Source organism: Geotrypetes seraphini, chromosome 3 (assembly GCF_902459505.1).
Source record: "Geotrypetes seraphini chromosome 3, aGeoSer1.1, whole genome shotgun sequence".
NCBI classification, from domain to species: domain Eukaryota; kingdom Metazoa; phylum Chordata; class Amphibia; order Gymnophiona; family Dermophiidae; genus Geotrypetes; species Geotrypetes seraphini.
This window is the reverse complement of record NC_047086.1, coordinates 335,124,770-335,144,801: the sequence shown is the minus strand read 5'-3', so window position 1 is coordinate 335,144,801 and position 20,032 is coordinate 335,124,770. Positions and strand designations below refer to the sequence as shown.

At 40.9% G+C, this 20,032-nt stretch overlaps 1 protein-coding gene across 3 annotated transcripts in view; it reads left to right on the top strand.

The window, feature by feature from the left end:
- Positions 1-19,555, top strand: part of PUS10 (pseudouridine synthase 10) — a 74,944-nt gene extending 55,389 nt beyond the window's left edge. For 2 of the 3 annotated variants that reach the window (XM_033937076.1, XM_033937077.1), the window contains exons 10-18: positions 2,911-2,996; positions 5,912-6,037; positions 8,602-8,658; positions 10,282-10,358; positions 10,953-11,008; positions 11,105-11,222; positions 12,927-13,069; positions 14,763-14,862; positions 18,873-19,555. In XM_033937076.1, coding sequence (XP_033792967.1) covers positions 2,911-2,996; positions 5,912-6,037; positions 8,602-8,658; positions 10,282-10,358; positions 10,953-11,008; positions 11,105-11,222; positions 12,927-13,069; positions 14,763-14,862; positions 18,873-18,911 — 802 coding nt within the window. In that variant the 3' untranslated portion in view covers positions 18,912-19,555. Of the gene's footprint in view, positions 1-2,910; positions 2,997-5,911; positions 6,038-8,601; positions 8,659-10,281; positions 10,359-10,952; positions 11,009-11,104; positions 11,223-12,926; positions 13,070-14,762; positions 14,863-18,872 lie in introns of those variants that run through there. The other variant, XR_004538754.1, reaches the window with a different exon arrangement.
- Positions 19,556-20,032: the final 477 nt, after the last annotated feature.

The following is a 20,032-nucleotide window of genomic DNA, read 5'->3' as shown; positions in this document are numbered from 1 at the left end:
AATTTAATAAATCATAACCATAAATAAGATGAAAATTAAATTAAATTGTATAAAATACACACATATGCATGTTAAATAAATTGGTGTCAGGTCAAAAGCGCGCCGGGACAAAGGCGTGCGCAGACAATTGAGCGCAGCGCGGAGGCGAGCGCCGCAGAAAATTACTGTTTTTAGGGCTCCGACGGGGGGGGCGTTAAGTTTACAGTAAAATGTGGAGGGTTACAACCCCCCAAATCCCCCACAACGCCGGCGCGATCTCTATTAAGTAAACTGGGGGGGCTCCCCAACAAAAACCCTCGTCTGAGCCCCTAAAAACTGTAATTTTCTTCGGCGTGCACCTCCGTCTTGCGCTCAGTTGTCGGCGCGCACCTTTGTCTTTCGCGGGGTTGTCTATGAACCTATAAATTGGCAATGAGCGACAGTAGGTATCACTGTTCCCTTTAAGCCAGTGTTTCTCAACCAATGTGTCCGGATACACTAGTGTGTTACCAACAGCTGAAAGATATACAGTACCCGCGGATTCGGTTATTCACAATTAAAAAACAAAACAAAACTCTGCATCGGACATTCCCCAGACCTTACGCAGGGCAGGATCGATCATCCTACGCTCTTGCCCCATGCAGAGCCATCATCAAAATGGCTGCCGTGAGTTCCCGATGTAGTCTCGAGACTACAATGGGTCCCTTTTACAAAGCTGTGGTAGTGATGCTTCTATGGTGGTAAATGCATCGAAGCCCATAGGAATTGAAAGGCCTTTGGTGCATTTACTGTAGCATTTACATTACCTGCGGCTTTGTGAAAGGGGACCCACTTGTGCTTGCAGGCTGGGGAGAATTGAGAACTCGGAAGTCAGGTACTTTAAATTAGAGAATGACACGGGGACAAATTTTTCCCTGTCCCTGTGGGAACTTGTTTTCCTATCCCGTCCCAGCGAGTTCTGTCCCTGCCCCATTCCTGCAAGCTCTGTCCTCATCTGCACAAGCCTCAAACACTTTAAGATCATAAGTGTTCGAGGCTTGCACGGTAAAGGCAGAGCTTACAGGAACAGGACAGGGAAAGGGACAGCGATAAAACTCACGCGGATGGGACAAGGAAATTGAATTCCTGTGGGGATGGGGAAAAATTTGTCCTCATGTCATTCTCTGCTTGAAATCTCCATAACTGGTTCTTACTATCATTAGCCTTAAATGGAAATGTTGCAGCTCTTTCACCCTGGCAGTCACCACCATTATGTCTGTATTTCCCTTAAATCATTATTAGCAACAATGAAATGATTTATAGAGTGTTTCCTTTCTTCAGCTGAAAATTATAGTGTTTAATGTGCCACACATGTGAATATTGTCTGTCAGATGTGTCACAACAGAAGAAAGATTGAGAGGGAGTCCTCCAAGTGCATTGCTTCCAGTGGTGTGGGGGGAGGGGGATGCTTCAATATTATGTTTTCAGGCCCAGATGCACTAAAGCTAGCGATCGTCACTAAACCTGTTTTAACAGCTTTAGCGACAATCTCATATGCAGACCCGATGCAGAAAATGGCTCACCACGTGGGTTTCTGAACGATCGCTCATTCCCCAATCTGACCATGCAAATAAGCTCATTAACATTGAAATGCCACATAAACTAGTAGAATGATTGATGCTCTAACTTGGCTTCCAGACACCCCAAAAAAGTGATCGCTTTTAGCAATTTCAAAAAAGCGACCCTTGGGAGAGACCTTAGGCGTCTGAGCCATTCAGGGCCTTAGGCCCCTCCCCGTGCATCATATGGGATACAGAGGGAGGAGCCCAAGGCCCTGATTGGCTCAGACACCTAAGGCCCCTCTCTCGCTCGGAGTGGGAGTCATCATGGCAGGAGGACATGGGCTTCCCTCCTGCCAATTTTCTCGTGTGCGGGGAGGGGGGAAGAGAGTCGCCATGGTATGAAGGAGTGGGCATCCCCTCCTGCCAATTTTTTCTCATGTGAAGGGGTGGGGCTGGCACGGCAGGAGGGAGTGGGTATTCCTCCTCCTGCCATTTTCGTTGCTGTAGGGGGTGGGTCGGTTCCTTGTGCTGGTTCTTCAGGTGAGCCATCATCAGCGGGGAGGGGGGGGTGGATTTGCTTTTTTTTCTTTTTTTTTTTTTTATGGCGCAGATATTGTGCATGTGTAACACACACAGCACCTGTGCCCATTAAAAAAAAAAAAAGTTTCCTGTCCCAACCAGCTGAGTGGCAGGTGGCTGTTTTCGGGGCTTCCCCTACCTCTCAGCTGTTTGGGCTTTCCCTACTGGCTCTGTGCATATATAAGAGTCGCTCTCACAGCCATCAATCAGATAGAAGAGTAGGGGATTACAATGAACCATTTGCATGAATCATTTGCATGCAAATTTTAAGTGCACCAATAGCTCTTTTTGAATCAGCCAAAAAATCTGATCGGAGTAGACCCACATGGTCTTACTGATCCTCTTAGTACATCTAGGTCTCAGTCGCTAGGGACAGGCAGATTTCATGAAGTCCTGTTCCTCACCATTGAAAATGTGATAGTGAAGTAGTACCTTCCACTGACAGGACTGTAGACAAAGAACTTCTGTCCACTGCTAAATGTACAAGAGGAACAATTAAATAAATAAATAACCAATTCATCCACTTAAAAAAAATCATCATAGGATAAAAACAATGGCTCTTCAAAGAGCTATGGATTCATGCCATGCAGCATTTGCATAAAACCTGTCTCAATCGAGATAGGTGTGTGCCTGAGATTTGTTTCTTCTTTCGTTAATATTCTTGTTATATTACAAGCTGTGATAAAAAAGGTCTACACTTGTTTCAGAAACATTTTGAAATTATGCAAGCCTGGGCCACCTGCAGTGGATCCAGATGAGGCATAACTTGCCCTAGTCTGATCTTTCCTGTCTTCCTGTTGTTCGTTTGCAGGAAATTTCCATGTCTTCCTGGTTCACCGGAGACCAGCTGCGTTGCTCTCGAAATTGAGTGTAATCACGCTGCAGTTTTTGTTGCTGGTAAAAATATTCTAGTTATAATGTCAAGACAAATCTCTCGTCCCTAATAGTAATGGAGCAGGTCTGACTTCTTAAAAAGAGAATTGAATTGCATGCATTATTTTCACTTGAATGGAAAGTCTTAACCTCTTATATTTATTATGCTGATAAATTTATCAGAATATGGTATTATAGTTTAAAAATAAATGTCTCTCAATATGCTAATCTAAAATAATGACTTTTTTGATAGAGAAGTAATAGTAATTAAGCTTTCACAAGGTGGCTATCTCTATAGATTTCCTCTGAGCCATCTCATTCTTCCAAGTTTCATGTGCCTATTTTATATATGCTTAATTTAAATATGCCCTCAAACCAGAATTTTCTATCCTCAAGCACCTAAGTCAAACAAGTGCCACCATTGCTTTAAAAAAAACCCCAAAACAATCATGTAAGCTGCTTGAGTAGCCCACACACTCAAATATCATATAACCTTCCAATTGCTAAGAAATTGAGGACCAACATTACAAAATATGTGAAAAAGACACCAATTCAAAAAAGGGTGAAATCAAAAAAGAAAAGAGAACCAAACCATAAAGCACTGACAACTCTAACATAACCCCCACCCCCCTTTTTACAAAACCGTAATGCAGTTTTTAGCTCCGGCCGCAGTGGTATCAGCTCCAATGCTATGAACTTCGGAGATGTTACTGCCACAGCCAGCGCTAAACACCGTGCTGCGGTTTTGTAAAAGGGGGAGGGGGATAGTTTTCATACAGCAGTAGATGCTATTTTTGGTGCGACAGATACTCCATTCCTGAACAAGTGGGTAGTCAACCTCTTCTCATGAGAACTCTTGTAGGGAGCTTACTTTTCATTCTTTTGCTCCTCCCATCTGCCCCAGGGCTCACATAGCCTGTGCTCAAGATCCAGACAGAGTCTGTGGTGAGCCATGCTCCCAGAGGAACTGATAAAGCAGGCTGACTAGGTACGTACTCTTAGAGGCGCCTGCTAGCAACAGACTTCTTCGCTGAGAGCCTGTGTCTTCTCATAGCCAGAACTGTCCCAGGAACACGGGGAACGTTTCCAGCACAAAAGCCTCACAATATAGGAAAAAAGTACCTGAAAAATAAAACAATTTATTTGTTTAAAACATTTCTAATCCGCCTTTCTCCAAGCGGCTCACAAAATTTCCATACATAATAAAATACACATTTCAAAGAAGACGTACAATAAGTATGGAAAGCACAGAGTAGGATAGTATATCATTACATCTTCAACAGAACAACGTCTAAAGAAATCTCAAGTAACATTATTCTTCAACATAGTACATAGCTTTCCAGTAATCCGAGTAGATCAAAAGACAACTTCTCAACTTGTTTGCAGAAGTGAAAACTGAGGGGGGGGGGGGCAGCTACAGCACAGCCCTCTGGGAGGAGAGGCGGAGCCTTGCAAGAAGATTGGCAGCTTCTGCAAGGAAACTCCAAGTTTATTAAAAATTTGTTATCTCGCCTTATCAAATTTCAAAGTGGTTTTATATAAGGATTAAGTAAAACAGGTGAACAACCAAAAACATCAAAAACAGGACTAACAAGACTAACCTAAACAGACTGGCATGGGAGGAAGGGGAAGAACTACAATAGATTGTAAAGGAAAGAATAAAACAAAGGGAAAAAACGCACGGTTTGGGGGTGACTACCCATTAGTTCAGGATCTCTGCTTCCATTTATAGGAAAGAAGATTATCAAGGTAAAAACCTAATCTTTCTTTATAAGCCCTTTTAAATAAATAAATCCAAACATGCATATTCACTTATTTATTTATTTAAAAAATTTCTATACCGTTTATAACTAAACGGTTCACAGAACTACATACATAATTTAAAAACATAATCATCATGACATACATATAATAGATTTGCCCTTAAAAATCATATTTAAAAATCATTATTACAAACTTAACCCATAATAAAGGAGAACATGAACAGTTCATCAGCTTTGCCAAAAAAGAAGGCAATTAGTGACTAGAAGAAAGCATCTACGGGAAGGGGTAAAACGCGGACCTGACGGACCTCGCGGATCTAAACCCGTACGGCCTTAAAAATCTGAGGTCCGTGTCCGTGGCGTTTGTAATTGCTGTTGCTGACAGACCTTGATGAGATTTTTGCACTGACGGATCCGTCTCAGCATAGGGAGGGAAAAGTGTTAGGATCCGTCAGCGCTAAAAATCTCTTCCAGGTCTGTCAGAGCCAGAGACTAGTGCTGGAGTTTGGAGACTTCTTTTCCATAACGCACATCCAAAACCTATGTTCCCGCTCTCTTGGCTTCTGCTCTGCCGCTCCAGCACTAGTCTCTGGCTCTGACAGACCTGGAAGAGATTTTTAGTGCTGACGGATCCTAACACTTTTCCCTCCCTATGCTGAGACGGATCCGTCAGTGCAAAAATCTCATCAAGGTCTGTCAGCAACAGCAATTACAAACGCCACGGACAAGGACCGACACGGACCTCAGATTTTTAAGGCAGGGTTTAGATCCGTCAGGTCCGTGAGGTCTGCGTTTTACCCCTTCCCAGCATCTACAAATAGCTGCCTCTTGAGTAATTTCCTAAACATACCCTTTTCACTGCAGTTTTGTATTTGGCCCACAAGGGAGTTCCATTTTTTAACTCCTGCACGGCAGAAAGTCATTTTGCCAGTCTCAACAAGCCTTGGATTTACATTTGTCATTTCAAATACTGCCCCAAATATATTGTTAGTTCTATAGAAAAGGTATCACCTGTAACTTGTTTTCTGAGCTTTTATTCGTAGGGCATATATTGAAATCATTGACATTAAAGCTTGCCTGTGCTCATTAGTGAAGCCAGATTGTGTTGCTTGCAAATTAAAATGAGAGTATATTAATTCAAGCTTTCAGGTGCAGATGTTCTTGTTGTGTTGGCAGGAAGGTACAACAAGTACTCAAGAAACTTGCCACAAACTCCTTGGGTTATAGACGGTGAGAGAAAAATGGAATCCTCTGTGGAGGAGCTGATTTCACAGCACCTAGTCGATGCATTCAAGGCAGACAGTGAGTATCTCAGATCTTCAACGTACTGTATATGAATGCCGATAAAGAAGCATAAAATAAATTTACAGATGCTGTTGTGTGAGTTTCTAGAGACGTGGATGTCGGGTGTAAAGACATCATTATTATCAGGGTCTGTGTAAAATATATCTCTCTCATTTGAATTTCAGGGCTGTTAATACGTCCCATCTTTAAAAATCATTAGTACCCGTAGGGCTTCTTCATTTGCAACTATAGCCCCTACAATTTGGAACTCTTTACCTTCACACTTAAGGTCTGAGAAAAATTTAGATAAATTTAAGGGAAACCTTAAAAGTTTCCTCTTTAAAGACGTATATGAATGCTAAATGATCTCTGGGTCCACACTACCAACTTCTGTAATAATCACATTCAACATTGATATGATTTTGCCCATTGCCCTCTTGTTTTTAACCTTAATTGTACTCTTTTCTTTTTAAAATTGTATTTCTCCCTACAATCCTTTTGTTTTCATGTAAGTTACGTCTTGCCATTAGCAAGTATGTTAATTGTTCCCCGTTTTAATTTTTTAATTGTTAAACGCTTAGGGCTCCTTTTACGAAGGTGCGCTAGTGTTTTTAGCGCACGCACCGGATTAGCGCGCGCTATAGCATGCACTAGCCAAAAAACTACCGCCTGCTCAAGAGGAGGCGGTAGCGGCTAGCACGTGGGGCATTTTAGCACGGGCTATTCCGTGCATTAAGGCCCTAATGCGCCTTCGTAAAAGGAGCCCTTAGAATTTTGATTAGCATTACATTAAATTTTAATAAAACTTGAAACTAGTCTTATTAATCAGTTTCAGTTTACTGATTTTGATTTTACTTCATTTACCCCTCACCCCCCCTTAAGAAAACCGCAATTGTGGTTTTTAGCGCAGGCCAGTGCACTGAATGCTGTGTGCTGCTCCTGACACTCATAGAGTTCCTCTGACCGTCGGGAGCAGCGCAGAGCATTCAGCACGCCTGCCTGCGCTAAAAACCGCTATCGCAGTTTTGTAAAAGGGGGGGTGTCTTATTGCATTTATGTTTCTATTTAGTCTTTTTACTACTGTTATACTGTTAACAAAATTGTAAGTTTTATGTTGAATTATTTAATTAATTAATTTGCTCATATTTAGCCTGTCCTCCCAGAGGAGCCCAGAATAGGTTACAAGGTACATTCACAATATGGTCAAGACAGGACAGAGATAACATAATTTACAATAAGATGACATAATATATATTACACTACTTATATTTACAATAAGACATGAATAAATATATTACACTACTTGTACCTACTGTACACCACCTTGGGTGAATCTCTTCATAAAAGTGGTTAATAAATCCCAATAAATAAATAAATCCTTTCTGACCTCTGTCTGCTTTCTGGCAAAAGGCATCACCAAAACTGCGATGGCATGAATTGATAGTTGTCTCAACAGAGAAATCAAAGAGTGGATCAGCCTGTAATAGGACTGTTTTTCCCAAATAGGAATATTCTTTCCTACTTTTACTCCCAGTGCACTCTCGGACAGTGATCTTCATTATTTTATAAGAAGGGGCCACTTTGGTGAAGCACTTCAGTGTGAGAGCCAAAGTTGTCTCTGGGCTGGCACACTGGGCAAAGGGAAGCTCCCATACAACTCTCCCAAGGAGATTCCCCCTTCAGTGGTGTGCACTAGAGAATGACACGGGGACAAATTTGTCCCTGTCCCCGCAGGAACTCAATTGCCCTGCCCCATTCCTGTAAGCTCTGTCTTAACTGCACATGCCTCGAACACTCATGATTTTAAAGTGTTTGAGGCTTGTGCAGATGAGGACCGGAGCTTGCAGGAATGGGGTAGGGAAAGGGAAAAAAAACTCATAGGATGGGATGGGAAAATGAGTTCCTGTGGGGACGGGGAAAAATTTGTCACCGTGTCATTCTCTAATGTGCACCCAAATTCCCAGCTGCTTAGGTATGCAATCAGTCAGTCATGTAGTGGAAGCAAAGTTTTCCTGAGCCCATCTCCATCACCCTCCAACATGTTATCTATCCATGTTTCTCAGCCCAATACTTCAGTACTGTGTCTTTCCCAGCTCTCCCATACACTGACCTGCAAAACCCTCCTAGCATCTCCACCAGTTAGACTCCGCTGACATCTCCTGGCTCTCCCGTAGCTAGGAAGAAGAGTTGTCTAGGACACCACATAGATTCAGAAAAAAGTTTTTTTCATGTCTAAGAGTTATCACCAATGTCTCTTGCTGCGAAGAGGTGATGAGAGCAGCCCCAATACTATCTGGACCTGAGTTTCAGACAATGGTAGGGCTAATGTTAAGACATGCTGGGGCCTAAGGTAGAAATTTGGGAGAGGGTCTCAAAGTCAGCCACAGGCTGAACCTCCTTTAGCTTTGGGCAGGCAGGGGGACTAGGGCAACTATCGTGATTGCACCCCTGTAATGCCAACCCTGGATAGTGGTGACTTTACTATAATAATAATCAGATCTGGTTGGAAAACACTTTTACATTATATTCAGATTGAACTTCGTGGACTCAGTACTCCTAATGGTTTGAACCTGTTTTTCCAGGCTTTAACTTTTCGTCCTCTGGAAGAGAAGATGTGGATGTAAGAACCTTGGGAAAAGGTAAGCTTGAAATGCAGATTGGCCCTAGAGTTTAGGACATTTTGTGCACATTGTGGTATTTTTCATGGGATCAGCATAAAGACTAACTTTAAATGATCATGCCCATGAGCTCTGAATAATAATAATAATAATTTATTTTTGTATACCATTATACCAAAGAAGGTTCAAAGCGGTTCACAACAAAAGAAAAATTACATACAATCAATGAAGTTAATAGATGACATAATAAAATTGATCAATTAAAAATTGGAAGATATCTATTAAGAGACAATGATGAGTTAAACAGTAACACAGCTAAGATATAATCATGTCAAACAGATGTGTCTTTAACGATTTTCTAAAATCGGAATAGGAAGAAGCCTCTAATATTGGTTTTCCAAGCCACGTATTCAGTTTAGCGGCCTGGAATGAAAGAATTCTGTCAAAGAACTTCTTCTATTGACAGGATTTTATAGAAGGGTATTGAATAGACTTGTTCTACGTGTGCTCTTGTTGGAATAGTTAAAAAAAAGGTCACATGTGGAGGACTAAGCAGCGTGTTCTCAAAAGTTTGTGTTCATCTTCATCAACTGATGTTTTTTATATTGTTCCAATAAAAAGGTATTGGGTCCTTTCTCAAAGGTAAAATAAGTTTGAAACATTTGCTTGTAGCATGGTCCCATTCAGATATATAAGCTAGTTTTGAATTTCTGTAAAGAAACCTTACACGGTTTGTGCTTTTTGAATGTTTAACCTGGGTATTTGTGGTCCTGTTTCCCGCATGGAACATCAATAAAATAGGACCACGGTATAGCAGGAGAAGGCATCCAAAGGCTGGAAACAGCCTAAAATCTCCTTTCACAAAGGGGGTAACTCTCTCATCTTGTGGCTGTGAGGAAACTCATGAATGAATAAGACTTAAGAGTTTCTTTGCTGAATAAAGTTGCCTTATCAAAAAAAATGAGAGAATGGGAGTTGGTGCATCTGTATTGTCTGAGACTCTCGACTCTGTGGATTGGTTGCAATCACTTTTTCTTAAATCTGTAGCTGTTGGACAGTGGATATAGAACATACAGCTCTGGATATGTTTCCTGCTGGAACCTGCCTCAGCTGGATTTAAGATATGATAAGTCTGCTATCACAGCTACTGAGATTTTCCACAATTTTGCTTCTATCTCTAAGGAGCACAGACTGTGGTTCCTGCCAGAACCTGATATGAGTGCATAAGATATTTTTTAGACTCCGAGAAGCTATCAGGGAAACAATGTGTATAAACATCATCATTGTCTGTTGACTGGATTTTAGCTGACTGAAAAAAAATGTACCTGTATACTTGAGCCTAAAATGAAACCATTTTTGAAGGTTGTGTTACTCTGTACTGTAGAGCTACAATCTCTCAGGAGAACCTTCCAGCTTAGCCTGTATTTATGCCATCTTGAATTGGATGCACTGTGATTTTAATGAATGTGGCTGGAACAGTGGGCCTTCTAAAAAGATTTTACTGTCTAGAGAGCTCTTGTCTTGAATATTCGTCATCTTTGGAAACCTGCACTAAATCCTGCTTAGGTTTGCACCTTCCATATTGTTTTCTGTCTCATAGTTTCCTGGGCAAATTTTCATCTAACCCACTTTGTGTGTTACTAGGAAGGCCCTTTGCAATTGAACTTGTGAATCCACATCGAACGCAATTTACTGCGCAGGAGATGAAGGAAATTCAACAGGTAAACCTCTATTCTCCTCATACACTTTAGCCAAGACTCTAGACTATAGAGGCCTGGTGCATCCCTTTGTCCTTCCAATTACCTGGTGATAGGACGGCGTTAGGGGCTGAAAATGCTTAGATGATCTTAACTCTTTTGAATGTACATAATCTATATAACAGTGGTCTCAAACTCACGGCCCGCCAGGTACTATTTTGAGGCCCTAGGTATGTTTATCATAATCACAAAAATAAAATAAAACAGTTTCTTGATCATATGTCTCTTTAGCTATAAATTACAATATTATTATTAAGACTTAGCCAAAAGGAAAGATTTATAAACTATAAAGAGTTTTACCTCATGCAAAATTGTCATTTCTTTAATAAGACATTAACTATTTTTTTCTGAGGCCCTCCAAGTACCTACAAATCTAAAATATGGCCCTGCAAAGGGTTTGAGTTTGAGACCACTGATAAGCATATCCTTTATGCAATAAGTAAATGGCTTGAACCCAGTGGTTTCCCGTGCTTTGAGTTCTTGGCAAAAATCAACTAATAGCAATCCAGATATGTTCGTGGAAGTAATTTCTTTATCTTATCTCTTTGGGCTCTGCAGGTAATAAACAGCTCATCAGACAAAATAGCAGTACGAGATTTACAGCTCGTCACAAGGTAAAGCTTCAAACAGTCTCTTTAGGATTTGTAATTGGTAAATTCTAAAACTGTTTTAGAACGGTAGAATTTTTCTGTGGGTCTGTTGAATTGCAGAGAAGCTGTTGGACACATGAAAGAAGGGGAGGAAGAAAAGACTAAGTGCTACAATGCTCTGATATGGACAGAGAAACTGATCCTGAAGACAGATATCGAATTTTTGGATGACCTGAAAGTAAGCTATGCTTTTTCCTCTGTGCAGTTTTGTACCTGGGCAATAATCATGACATATGATCCTGTCAGCTGCTTTTTCTCACATTCTTTCTCCTGGCGCCTTTCTTCTTGAGTTTGTATGGAATTTCTTGTATCATATTGTTTATGATTATTGAAGGGATTTTCTATACCACTGAGGTTAAACAGGTAAGAGAAGTTTACAACATTACAATTCAAATAAAGGAAAAGAACCCCTTAAACTGATAGTAAAGGCATTCATTGTAACATGCACTGGCTGCCCATATTGCTGTGACTGGTAAGCAGAGGGTCTGCCAGCTTTAGTTGCTCCCAGGTTGGGTCTGGTTGGGTAGTGAAAGGTGTGCCATCTTTAGCAATTCTTAGGTGAATCTGGTTGGTTAGCTGAGGGTGTACTAGCTTTGGTTACACTCAGATAGGTTTGATTGGTTAGCAGAGGGTATACTAGCTTTAGTTATACTCTGGAGCATTGAATATAATGAATGCTAGAAAATACAATTCTGCTCACTCAGGGCCAAATGTTGAGCTGTCACAAATCATACTGATACCTACTGGATTTACTTCCATTCACCCCTTGGTCCTGTATTTACGCAAACTCCCAGAAAAGCTGCATTAAAACAGAAATAAAGCAGTGAAAGTAATGTGGGAAACTCTGTAATTTACATTTTTTTCCTCTCATAATGTTCACTTGATCCTCTATGTGAGTGGCATGGACAGAGATTTTCTTGTAATTAGGAAAGGAGAGAGGAGACTATGCGTCCATCTTGCTTTCCAGCTCAGCAACGCCCCTTTAGCTGTCTTCTGCATTAATATGTCCATCTTAGAACCATGTTTGAAAAGGAAACCCACACACTTTATTCCTGTTTAAAAATGGCTGTAAGATGGGACAGTTTTTTTTTAGACGTAACGAGCTAAACATTCCAATTTTGAGGACTTTTTTTTTTTTTAATTCTTTATTCATTTTATAACTTACATCAAGTACATCAAAATTGATATTAATATTGTAACATAGATAATTCACTTGAGATTTTACAATTAATCTTTATCAAATTAAATTTATCCCCTTCCCTCCCTACATTTTTTTCAAAAGTGCCCCTCTGTGTTACTATGCTGTAGAAATGAAGGCATTCTGGAAACTATTTGGAGGATGAACTTTGCTGTGTTGTAATAACTGAAAAGAATTCCTTTGCTGTTACATCCATAAATGTGCCTCGGAAAATTCCCTTCAGAGACATTTAGCAATGTTAAATGCTGCATGAAAGTTTAAAACCATTTACTGTTGAAAAGCTCTGCCATCTTAAAATTTTAGTTTCACAACCAGCTATACATCTTTCTATTTTACAGTCTCTCTAAGTGGGATTCAGTATGAGCATTAATATATTGTTTTTAAAAGTAGAAAGGTAAATGGTCTACACTTTGTCAAATGAGAAACCATCCAAGGTGGGTTGGAAAATATTTTTAATTCTTTCATTTGAGTGCAATTTTTGAATATAAATATGGGAGGGTGATATATCTATTTGTCATAGACTATAATTTTGGTTGAATCTAAGTGCTTTTATAGTGTAATATGATTGTATAATTTGTTGCACTTATTTATGGCTTAGAAATGAATAAAGATATTTTTTTTTAAAAAAAGAGAAACCATCCTCTTGTCAGCCATTTTGTTGTTTTCTTGCATTATGTCCAATAGGAATTGCAGATTGCTCAGAAGACCCCATTACGAGTGCTTCACAGAAGGCCGCTGGCCATCAGGCCTCGTGTTATTCACACGATGAAAACAGAATATGTTGATGCACACCGCTTCCGTCTGCACCTGAAAACACAGGCAGGAACGTATCCTTTCTTTGTCTGCACAGACATTCGTGGCCACGGCTATGTTTGTTTTGCTTTGTTTCTTTTTCTTACCTCAGCAACTTCCTCCTGCATTTTTTGAGTTTCTCAGAGGCCAATATAATAATAAGCCATGTGTTAGAAAGGTGCACTGAAAATTCCTTTTACTTCTATTACAGTAAACTAATGGCATGCAGAGTACTGCAATCAATTCATCACGTATAGCTTCCCACTAGTTTTTAAATCAGCAGGTCATTAATATTTCCTCCAAGGATCTTCAGATATATAAGCTTGTGGAAATGTATGAATGAGTAAAGTAGCGAAGTACCGATAGAGCCAAACATTTTTCCTCACACATGAAGCCTTCTTATCTATGGTTTATTTCTTCAACTTCAGCAGGAGCCTCTGACATAACACTATGGGCTCCTTTTACTAAGCTGTGCTAGCGGTTTTAGCGCACGCCACCATTGAGCTGGCATTAGTTCTAGCTGCGTAGCGCGGGGTTAGCGTGCTAATATTCTGCATGCGCTAAAAATGCTACCGCAGCTTAGTAAAAGGAGCCCATAGTGTTATGTCAGAGGCTCCTGCTGAAGTTGAAGAAATAAACCATAGATAAGAAGGCTTCATGTGTGAGGAAAAATGTGACATTACAATTAAAAAAGCCTGAAGATAAGTACATTATTTATGGTGTTGGAATGTATGAATTTACTTTAATAGACTATAACAAGAAATTAATATACTCTAAAAAAAATATATATAACTGTGGACTAATAAAGATGAGCAGTGGATCCATATTACTCTGTGCTTGGATCAGAAAAGCTTATATATCCAGGTCAGAAGGTTTCAGCTGGTGTAATTTCTCACACCCAAAACTGAGCGCAGGACTATGCGCTGCTCTATAAAGGGTGTTGATCCTGGAACTCCCGTTATTGAATATTATTCAGTGCCAATTGGTTTTTTGTCTGGCGCTGAATTTTGAATGCCGTTTACTGAATCCAGTCCATTGTCCCTTGTAGCTAGAAGCTGTAATCCTTAGAGAAATCCAAGTAATTGTAGAAATATAGAGGAAAAAACACTCGGTTCTAGTTTGTGTCTCATACCCGTTCATTAAGAGTGAGTGCTAGCTGTGTTGATAAACACTCTAAAACCTTATAGTATAGGACAGTGATTTGCAAACTGTGCTACGTGAGACGTCGTGTACACAAGTCAGCCGGTGCCTTTCTTCCTCTCCGCGCCCCCCTCCCCCCCAGCATAGTAATTTCAGGGTTAGCAGATAGTAGGATTTCCAAAACCTGGCAGTTTGTCTGTGTTTTGGAAGTCCCCAAGCTTAGAGCCCGCATCTGGAAGGCCTCCATGCATGTGCAGACATCGTGATGACATCACACATGCACATGATGCCATCACCTCAACATCTATATGTGTGAGGAAGCCCTCCAGATGCGTGCCCAAGTTTAGTAGGCAGGAAAAATAGTTTACAAGACGCTGGTATAGGGTATGATATTTATATAATACAGTTGAACATGCCTTGGGACAAAGTAGAGGGCTTGGCTTACAATAAATAGACTAAATCTGTTCTGCTACAAGGAGAACTACTATCCTGAGGTAATTTCCCTTTCACCTTTTAAAAGGTCACACAGTTTCTCAACTTTGAGTCAAGCTTAGTCTACAATCTTTTTTTTCCTGAGTGAAAATGTAGGTATATTAAAGAGTTTGTACATGGAGATTTTGGAAGGACAAAGCCCAACATTGGTTCTATGATGAAGACAACTGCAGACATTCTGGAACTCGATGTTGAGGTGAGCTGCTTCCAAGGTCTGTCAAGAGAAACATTTCTTGGTTTTGGTAAGGCAGGGAGGAAAGTGATGTTGGAGTCTTACTAACTTCTTATTGAAATGTTTTCTTGAAATACTCATACTCTAGATACAGAAGTACCACTTTTCCACTGATCAGCTGGCTTAATTGGGCATGCTTTCTCAACTGCCACCCTTCCTTTGCTAACTTTATTTTATTTTATTTATTTAAAATTTTTCTATCCCACACCATCTACAATTCTAAGTGGCTCACAAGCAACACACTTAATATATCATAAAATATATATCATATATTAGAAACATAAAATATATCTGCATAAAATAGACCTCAATCAACTTTTCATTGACAGCCAAATGAACCAAATACTATAGGCCTATGTATATAAAAAAGCCTTAGCCTGCTTTCTAAAAATGGTAAACATCTCGATTTGTTTATTGTGACCTGGCAATGAGTTCCAGAAAATTGGACCAATAATCATAAACATCTTTTCTCTATAAATATCAAGCCTCAAGCACTTAAAAGAAGACACATCCATCAGTCCCTTAGAAGAAGATCTCAAATTTCTAACGGGACTATGTATGCTTAAAGTGCTTCCCAAATTGTACTGAGAGGGGGAAGGGCCACCATTTTGAAGAGGCAGCCCTATCAGCAGGAAGGAGTGGGCAACCCTCCTGCTGATTTTTTCATCCAAAGGTACGGGGGGGGGGGGCGGGATGCCAGGGGCATGTGGAGGGGTTAGTGGGGATGTCGGGGTATGTGGAGAGGTATTGGGGATGTGGGGGTTGGGGGGGACTAGTGGAAGGGAGAGAGGAATCGGGACTTGGCAGGAGGGGGACTATCCTTTGGAGGGACCTAGGGGATCGGTCGGTGGGTGGGAGGAAGGGAGGAATCAGGGATCTCACTGCCAGTTCAGCTGATCGGGAATTCCACTGCCACAATCAACTGATGGCAAGCCATGGACTATTTAGATTTTTTAAAATTTTAACATTTCTGACAGGGTAGAACAATTGAGTACAACAATTGGTAGAAGGACAATTAGGAAGATCCTTCCAGTTGTCATATACTACCAATTGATGTCCTACCAATTGTCATAGACCCGCTTATTTAACAGACAACCATAGATCTGGTAGGGGAGGTGGTGTGGAGATTTGGGCTTTTCTTTCTACTAGGAGAGTTTCCTCCAACCAATAAAAGATGCTGCTCGCTGCCAGTGAAAATTTGAAGAGGTATGCGGGGGGAGGGTATTCATGGCAGGGAAGAGTTTGGGGACGCATGGCGATGCCAGGCACCACCACCTCAGGCGCCTCCTTCCCTTGCTATACTGCTGTATCCATATGAGAAAGTGTGCAGATTTATGTCATTTAGACTTTTGGATTTCAAATCTTAATTTTTGAACATTTTGATAATTGTTCTTTTTTATGTCAAAAATATAGTATATGTTGTGCAAATCACTGAAACAAACTCATTCCTGGTGTAGACTGCCATGGGGGAATCTTACCATAAAAGTGGTTAATAAACATTTTAATCCATTTTGGTTTGTATATTTTAGATAGCAGAAGATTTTTACAAGGCACGGTATACTAACTCTGAGTAAAGCAGCTTGCTGGCTTCTTTGATGTATTAGAAAGCTCTCTCGTGAGACTGTTAAATAATTTTCTGAAAACTAAGGCAGTCCTGGCCTCTTGTTCTCCTTTCTCTATCTTTGTGAAATTAAGGTTTAGATTACAAAGATTCCTTTTCTCCTTACTGTGACCTGCAAATGCACTGAGGTCTATTTTAAGTTTTTCTTGCTTTAACTGCATAATTTATTTTGTTTCCTTTGTTGCTTCGAGTCGGTGTTTTTTCCAAACTAGACAGTTTTCTTATAAAATGTAAATACTTGTAAATTAACCACACAAAAAAAAGGCTATGATAGATTCGAATCCATAAATACTGACCTAGTTAAAGCCTCTTGGTAAGAAATGGGCAACAGGTCACTGGCTTCCACTATGTTAGTTTAAATGGGAACTCAGAAAATTAAGGTCAGATTCACTAAATGCACCGATCGTGTCCCGACCAGTATGCGATTGTTTCCCGACCCAATTCACTAACCTTGTGCCCGATCATTCTCCCACCCGATTAGCCCATGCAGATGAGAGGAAATGATATGTTAAGTAAGAAGTCATCGATTCACCCACACTAACATGGCGCCGGGGGGGGGGGGGAACGCCCCCCCCCACCCTTCTTACTATGCCACTGCACATAATATATGCAAACTGCTTTGGCTGTTCCCACAGAAAGACATTATATCGAATCAATGACCTTTTTACCCTTCCAGGTCAGAAGGTAAAAAGAAGTGACCATCACTTTGTCAGAGAGTTAATTTTTGTCACAAAGAACAATGCAAAGGGCATCAACACTCTCTCTAACATTCTGAAGATAATTATTTACAAGTTTCCATACACTTACTGTGGAGGGAAATGAAACCACTGATTAATCAGTCACATGCATTGTACCATCCTGGCTAGAAAGTCATTCACAGCACAAGTGTGTTGAATAAGCTTTATTTTTTATATTTCCAAGAAATGAAAAAGTTTGTTCGATGGCCTGGAGCCTCTTCTTTTCCCCATATATACTTCTTCCATGAGTGCCCCAAACTCCTCCCATGGCTTTCAGTTTTACCTCTGTGTTGACGACTCTCAGATCTACCTCTCTACACCTGAAATTTCGACAGGAATCCAGGCCCCAGACTCAGCCTGCCTGTCTCACATTGCTATCTGGATGTCTCACCGCCATCTAAAATTAAACATTGCCAAGACTGAGCTCCTTATCTTTCCTCCTAAACCCACTTTCCTCTTCCTTCATTCTCTATTTCTGTGGATAACACTCTTATCCTCCCTGTCTCTTAAGCTCACACAGCTTGTTAAGTTGCTCACCACACTGCTTTTCCAGTTGTTATCCATAAGGTTCCTTGTACATGATATGTTTTTGGACCCCTGAGGAAGGAGTGTTTCTTTGAAACACGGACCGTGTCGGGTCCCGGTTCACCAACCCTTTTGGATACAAACTGTTTTATGATTATATTTATGTTTATTCATTAAAGACGGCGTCTTGTACACCATTCCTGCAGTTTTTTTTCCTTTTGTGCTTGCATAGTTTTCAGCAGGATGAGCTATCCTAATTTTGCCTTCCTGCATTCAGTGCTGCTGACGCGAAAACATTTTATTATTATTATTTATTGGAATTTATTTATTACCTTTTCATGAAGAAATTCACCCTAAATGGTTTACAGTACATTGGATATTATTCATTTTATTGATATAGACTGGGTGAGAGCAGTAGCGTAGCCAGTAGTCCATTTTTCTTTTTGGGGGAGGGGACAAGAAGCACACATTTCCTTTCTGCCCCTCTCTCCCAACCATATTTGCTGGCAGAGATGTCCAAGTCCTGCCAGTTGAAGAAGCCCGCCACTCTAGCTTCATCTGTGCTGCCTCAGCAGCGAGGAAGTCAGTGGCATGCTTCCAGCCACCAACACTGGCACTCCCTGTCAGTGATTCAGTTGGTGCTGCAGTTTGGAGTGGGGGGTGGCCTACATGCTCTCAGTAGATTTTTATACCTCCTAGGCCAGTATAAACAAAATCTCTGGCCTGATATTTTCCTCTAATCTGCCCTTGGCCTTATGTGACTAGCTTTATATCACCAGAATCCATTGAACAGGTAGATTTCAGCCTCAATGAAACTATGTAAATGTTGTGCATGCCGAAAGAGAGGCTGGGCCTTAAGATTTAGAGCTGCAAGAGTTAGTGTTATTAAGCAGTAGTTGCTTCTAGTTGACCGATAGAGTTGTGTCCAGCAGCTCTGGATTTCCCTTTTAGTAACTGCTACGTTTCCTTCCCTTTCACAGTTGTTGGTGTTCAGCTTTTGCTTTGCGAGTATGATGAAATGTTCACAGTATATCTGTCACCACCGCAGAAGTTTGATAATACTCTTTGTCTCTCTCCCCCCCACCCTCTAGTCTGTGGATGTTGACTGGCCTCCAGCTCTGGACAATTAAAGCCTTGAAGGTTTGCAAGAATTGTGAGTGCTCAACAGACCATGAAATGTCTGCCTGTCGTCTCTCAAGAGTATCACCAGACAAATCTGGATCATGTTGATCTGTCTACGTTGCCTTTTCCTATCAGCTTGGAACGTGTTTCATTCATCATGATGCAGTCGGATTTCTTGTACAAGATGGATCTTGTATTAGCAGAAAGAACTTTTTACTTTTTTTCATAAAACATATGTTCTCTCTAGGAAGCTATACAGACAGAGGATATCCATGGTGGTAGCTTTCCACAGACTGCCTCTTGTCTCTGAGATCCTTCCTATAAACATCACTAGTTTCCCTATTCCTTGAAAATATTTCCAGGGCGCTATTCAGCCCTTGCAAGTCAGAATTAGACCCAAATATTCAATGCAAGCACTACTGATTCCTCTAAGCTGAGCAGGAATCTTCCCCCTACAGTCCTGCAAGTGGGGGGGGGGGAAAGGGTGGAACTGCTTCATTGCCAGGATCACATTTTCAGTAAAGAGGGAGAGACAAGCTCTGCAGGACTCCTGCCTGTCTCTTGGTTGAAAGTAGAGAATGACACGGTGACAAAATTCATCACCGTTCCTGTCCCCGCGGATAACCGTGGGAAACCATCTTCATGTCATTCTTAAGGAGAGAGGGAAGAATCAGAGTATGAATGGCCACAACCACTGACCCACAAGCTTTGCTTTGAAGAATGCTGATGTAGAAGGACTGAGGTTGAAACAGACACTACAGAATGACAGTCTCTGGTATCCAGAGCAGATATTGTGATGTGATAATGTCTCATTCCATCAGTGCCTAAGAACCAATCACATCAGTGATGTCACAATGGCTTCATTATCCTTGGCTCACATAAGAATCAGAGTATGAATGGCCACAACCACTGACCCACAAGCTTTGCTTTCAAGAATGCTGGTGTAGAAGGACTGAGGTTGAAATAGACATTAGAAAATGACATGGGATTATTTCCCGCGGTTATCCACGGGGACGGGAACGGTGATGAATTTTGTCACCGTGTCATTCTCTAGTTGAAAGTACAGTACTGAAGCACTAACCCCTTCCCCCCATTACTATGCCACTGTTTGGCGGACCTCAGACGTTCA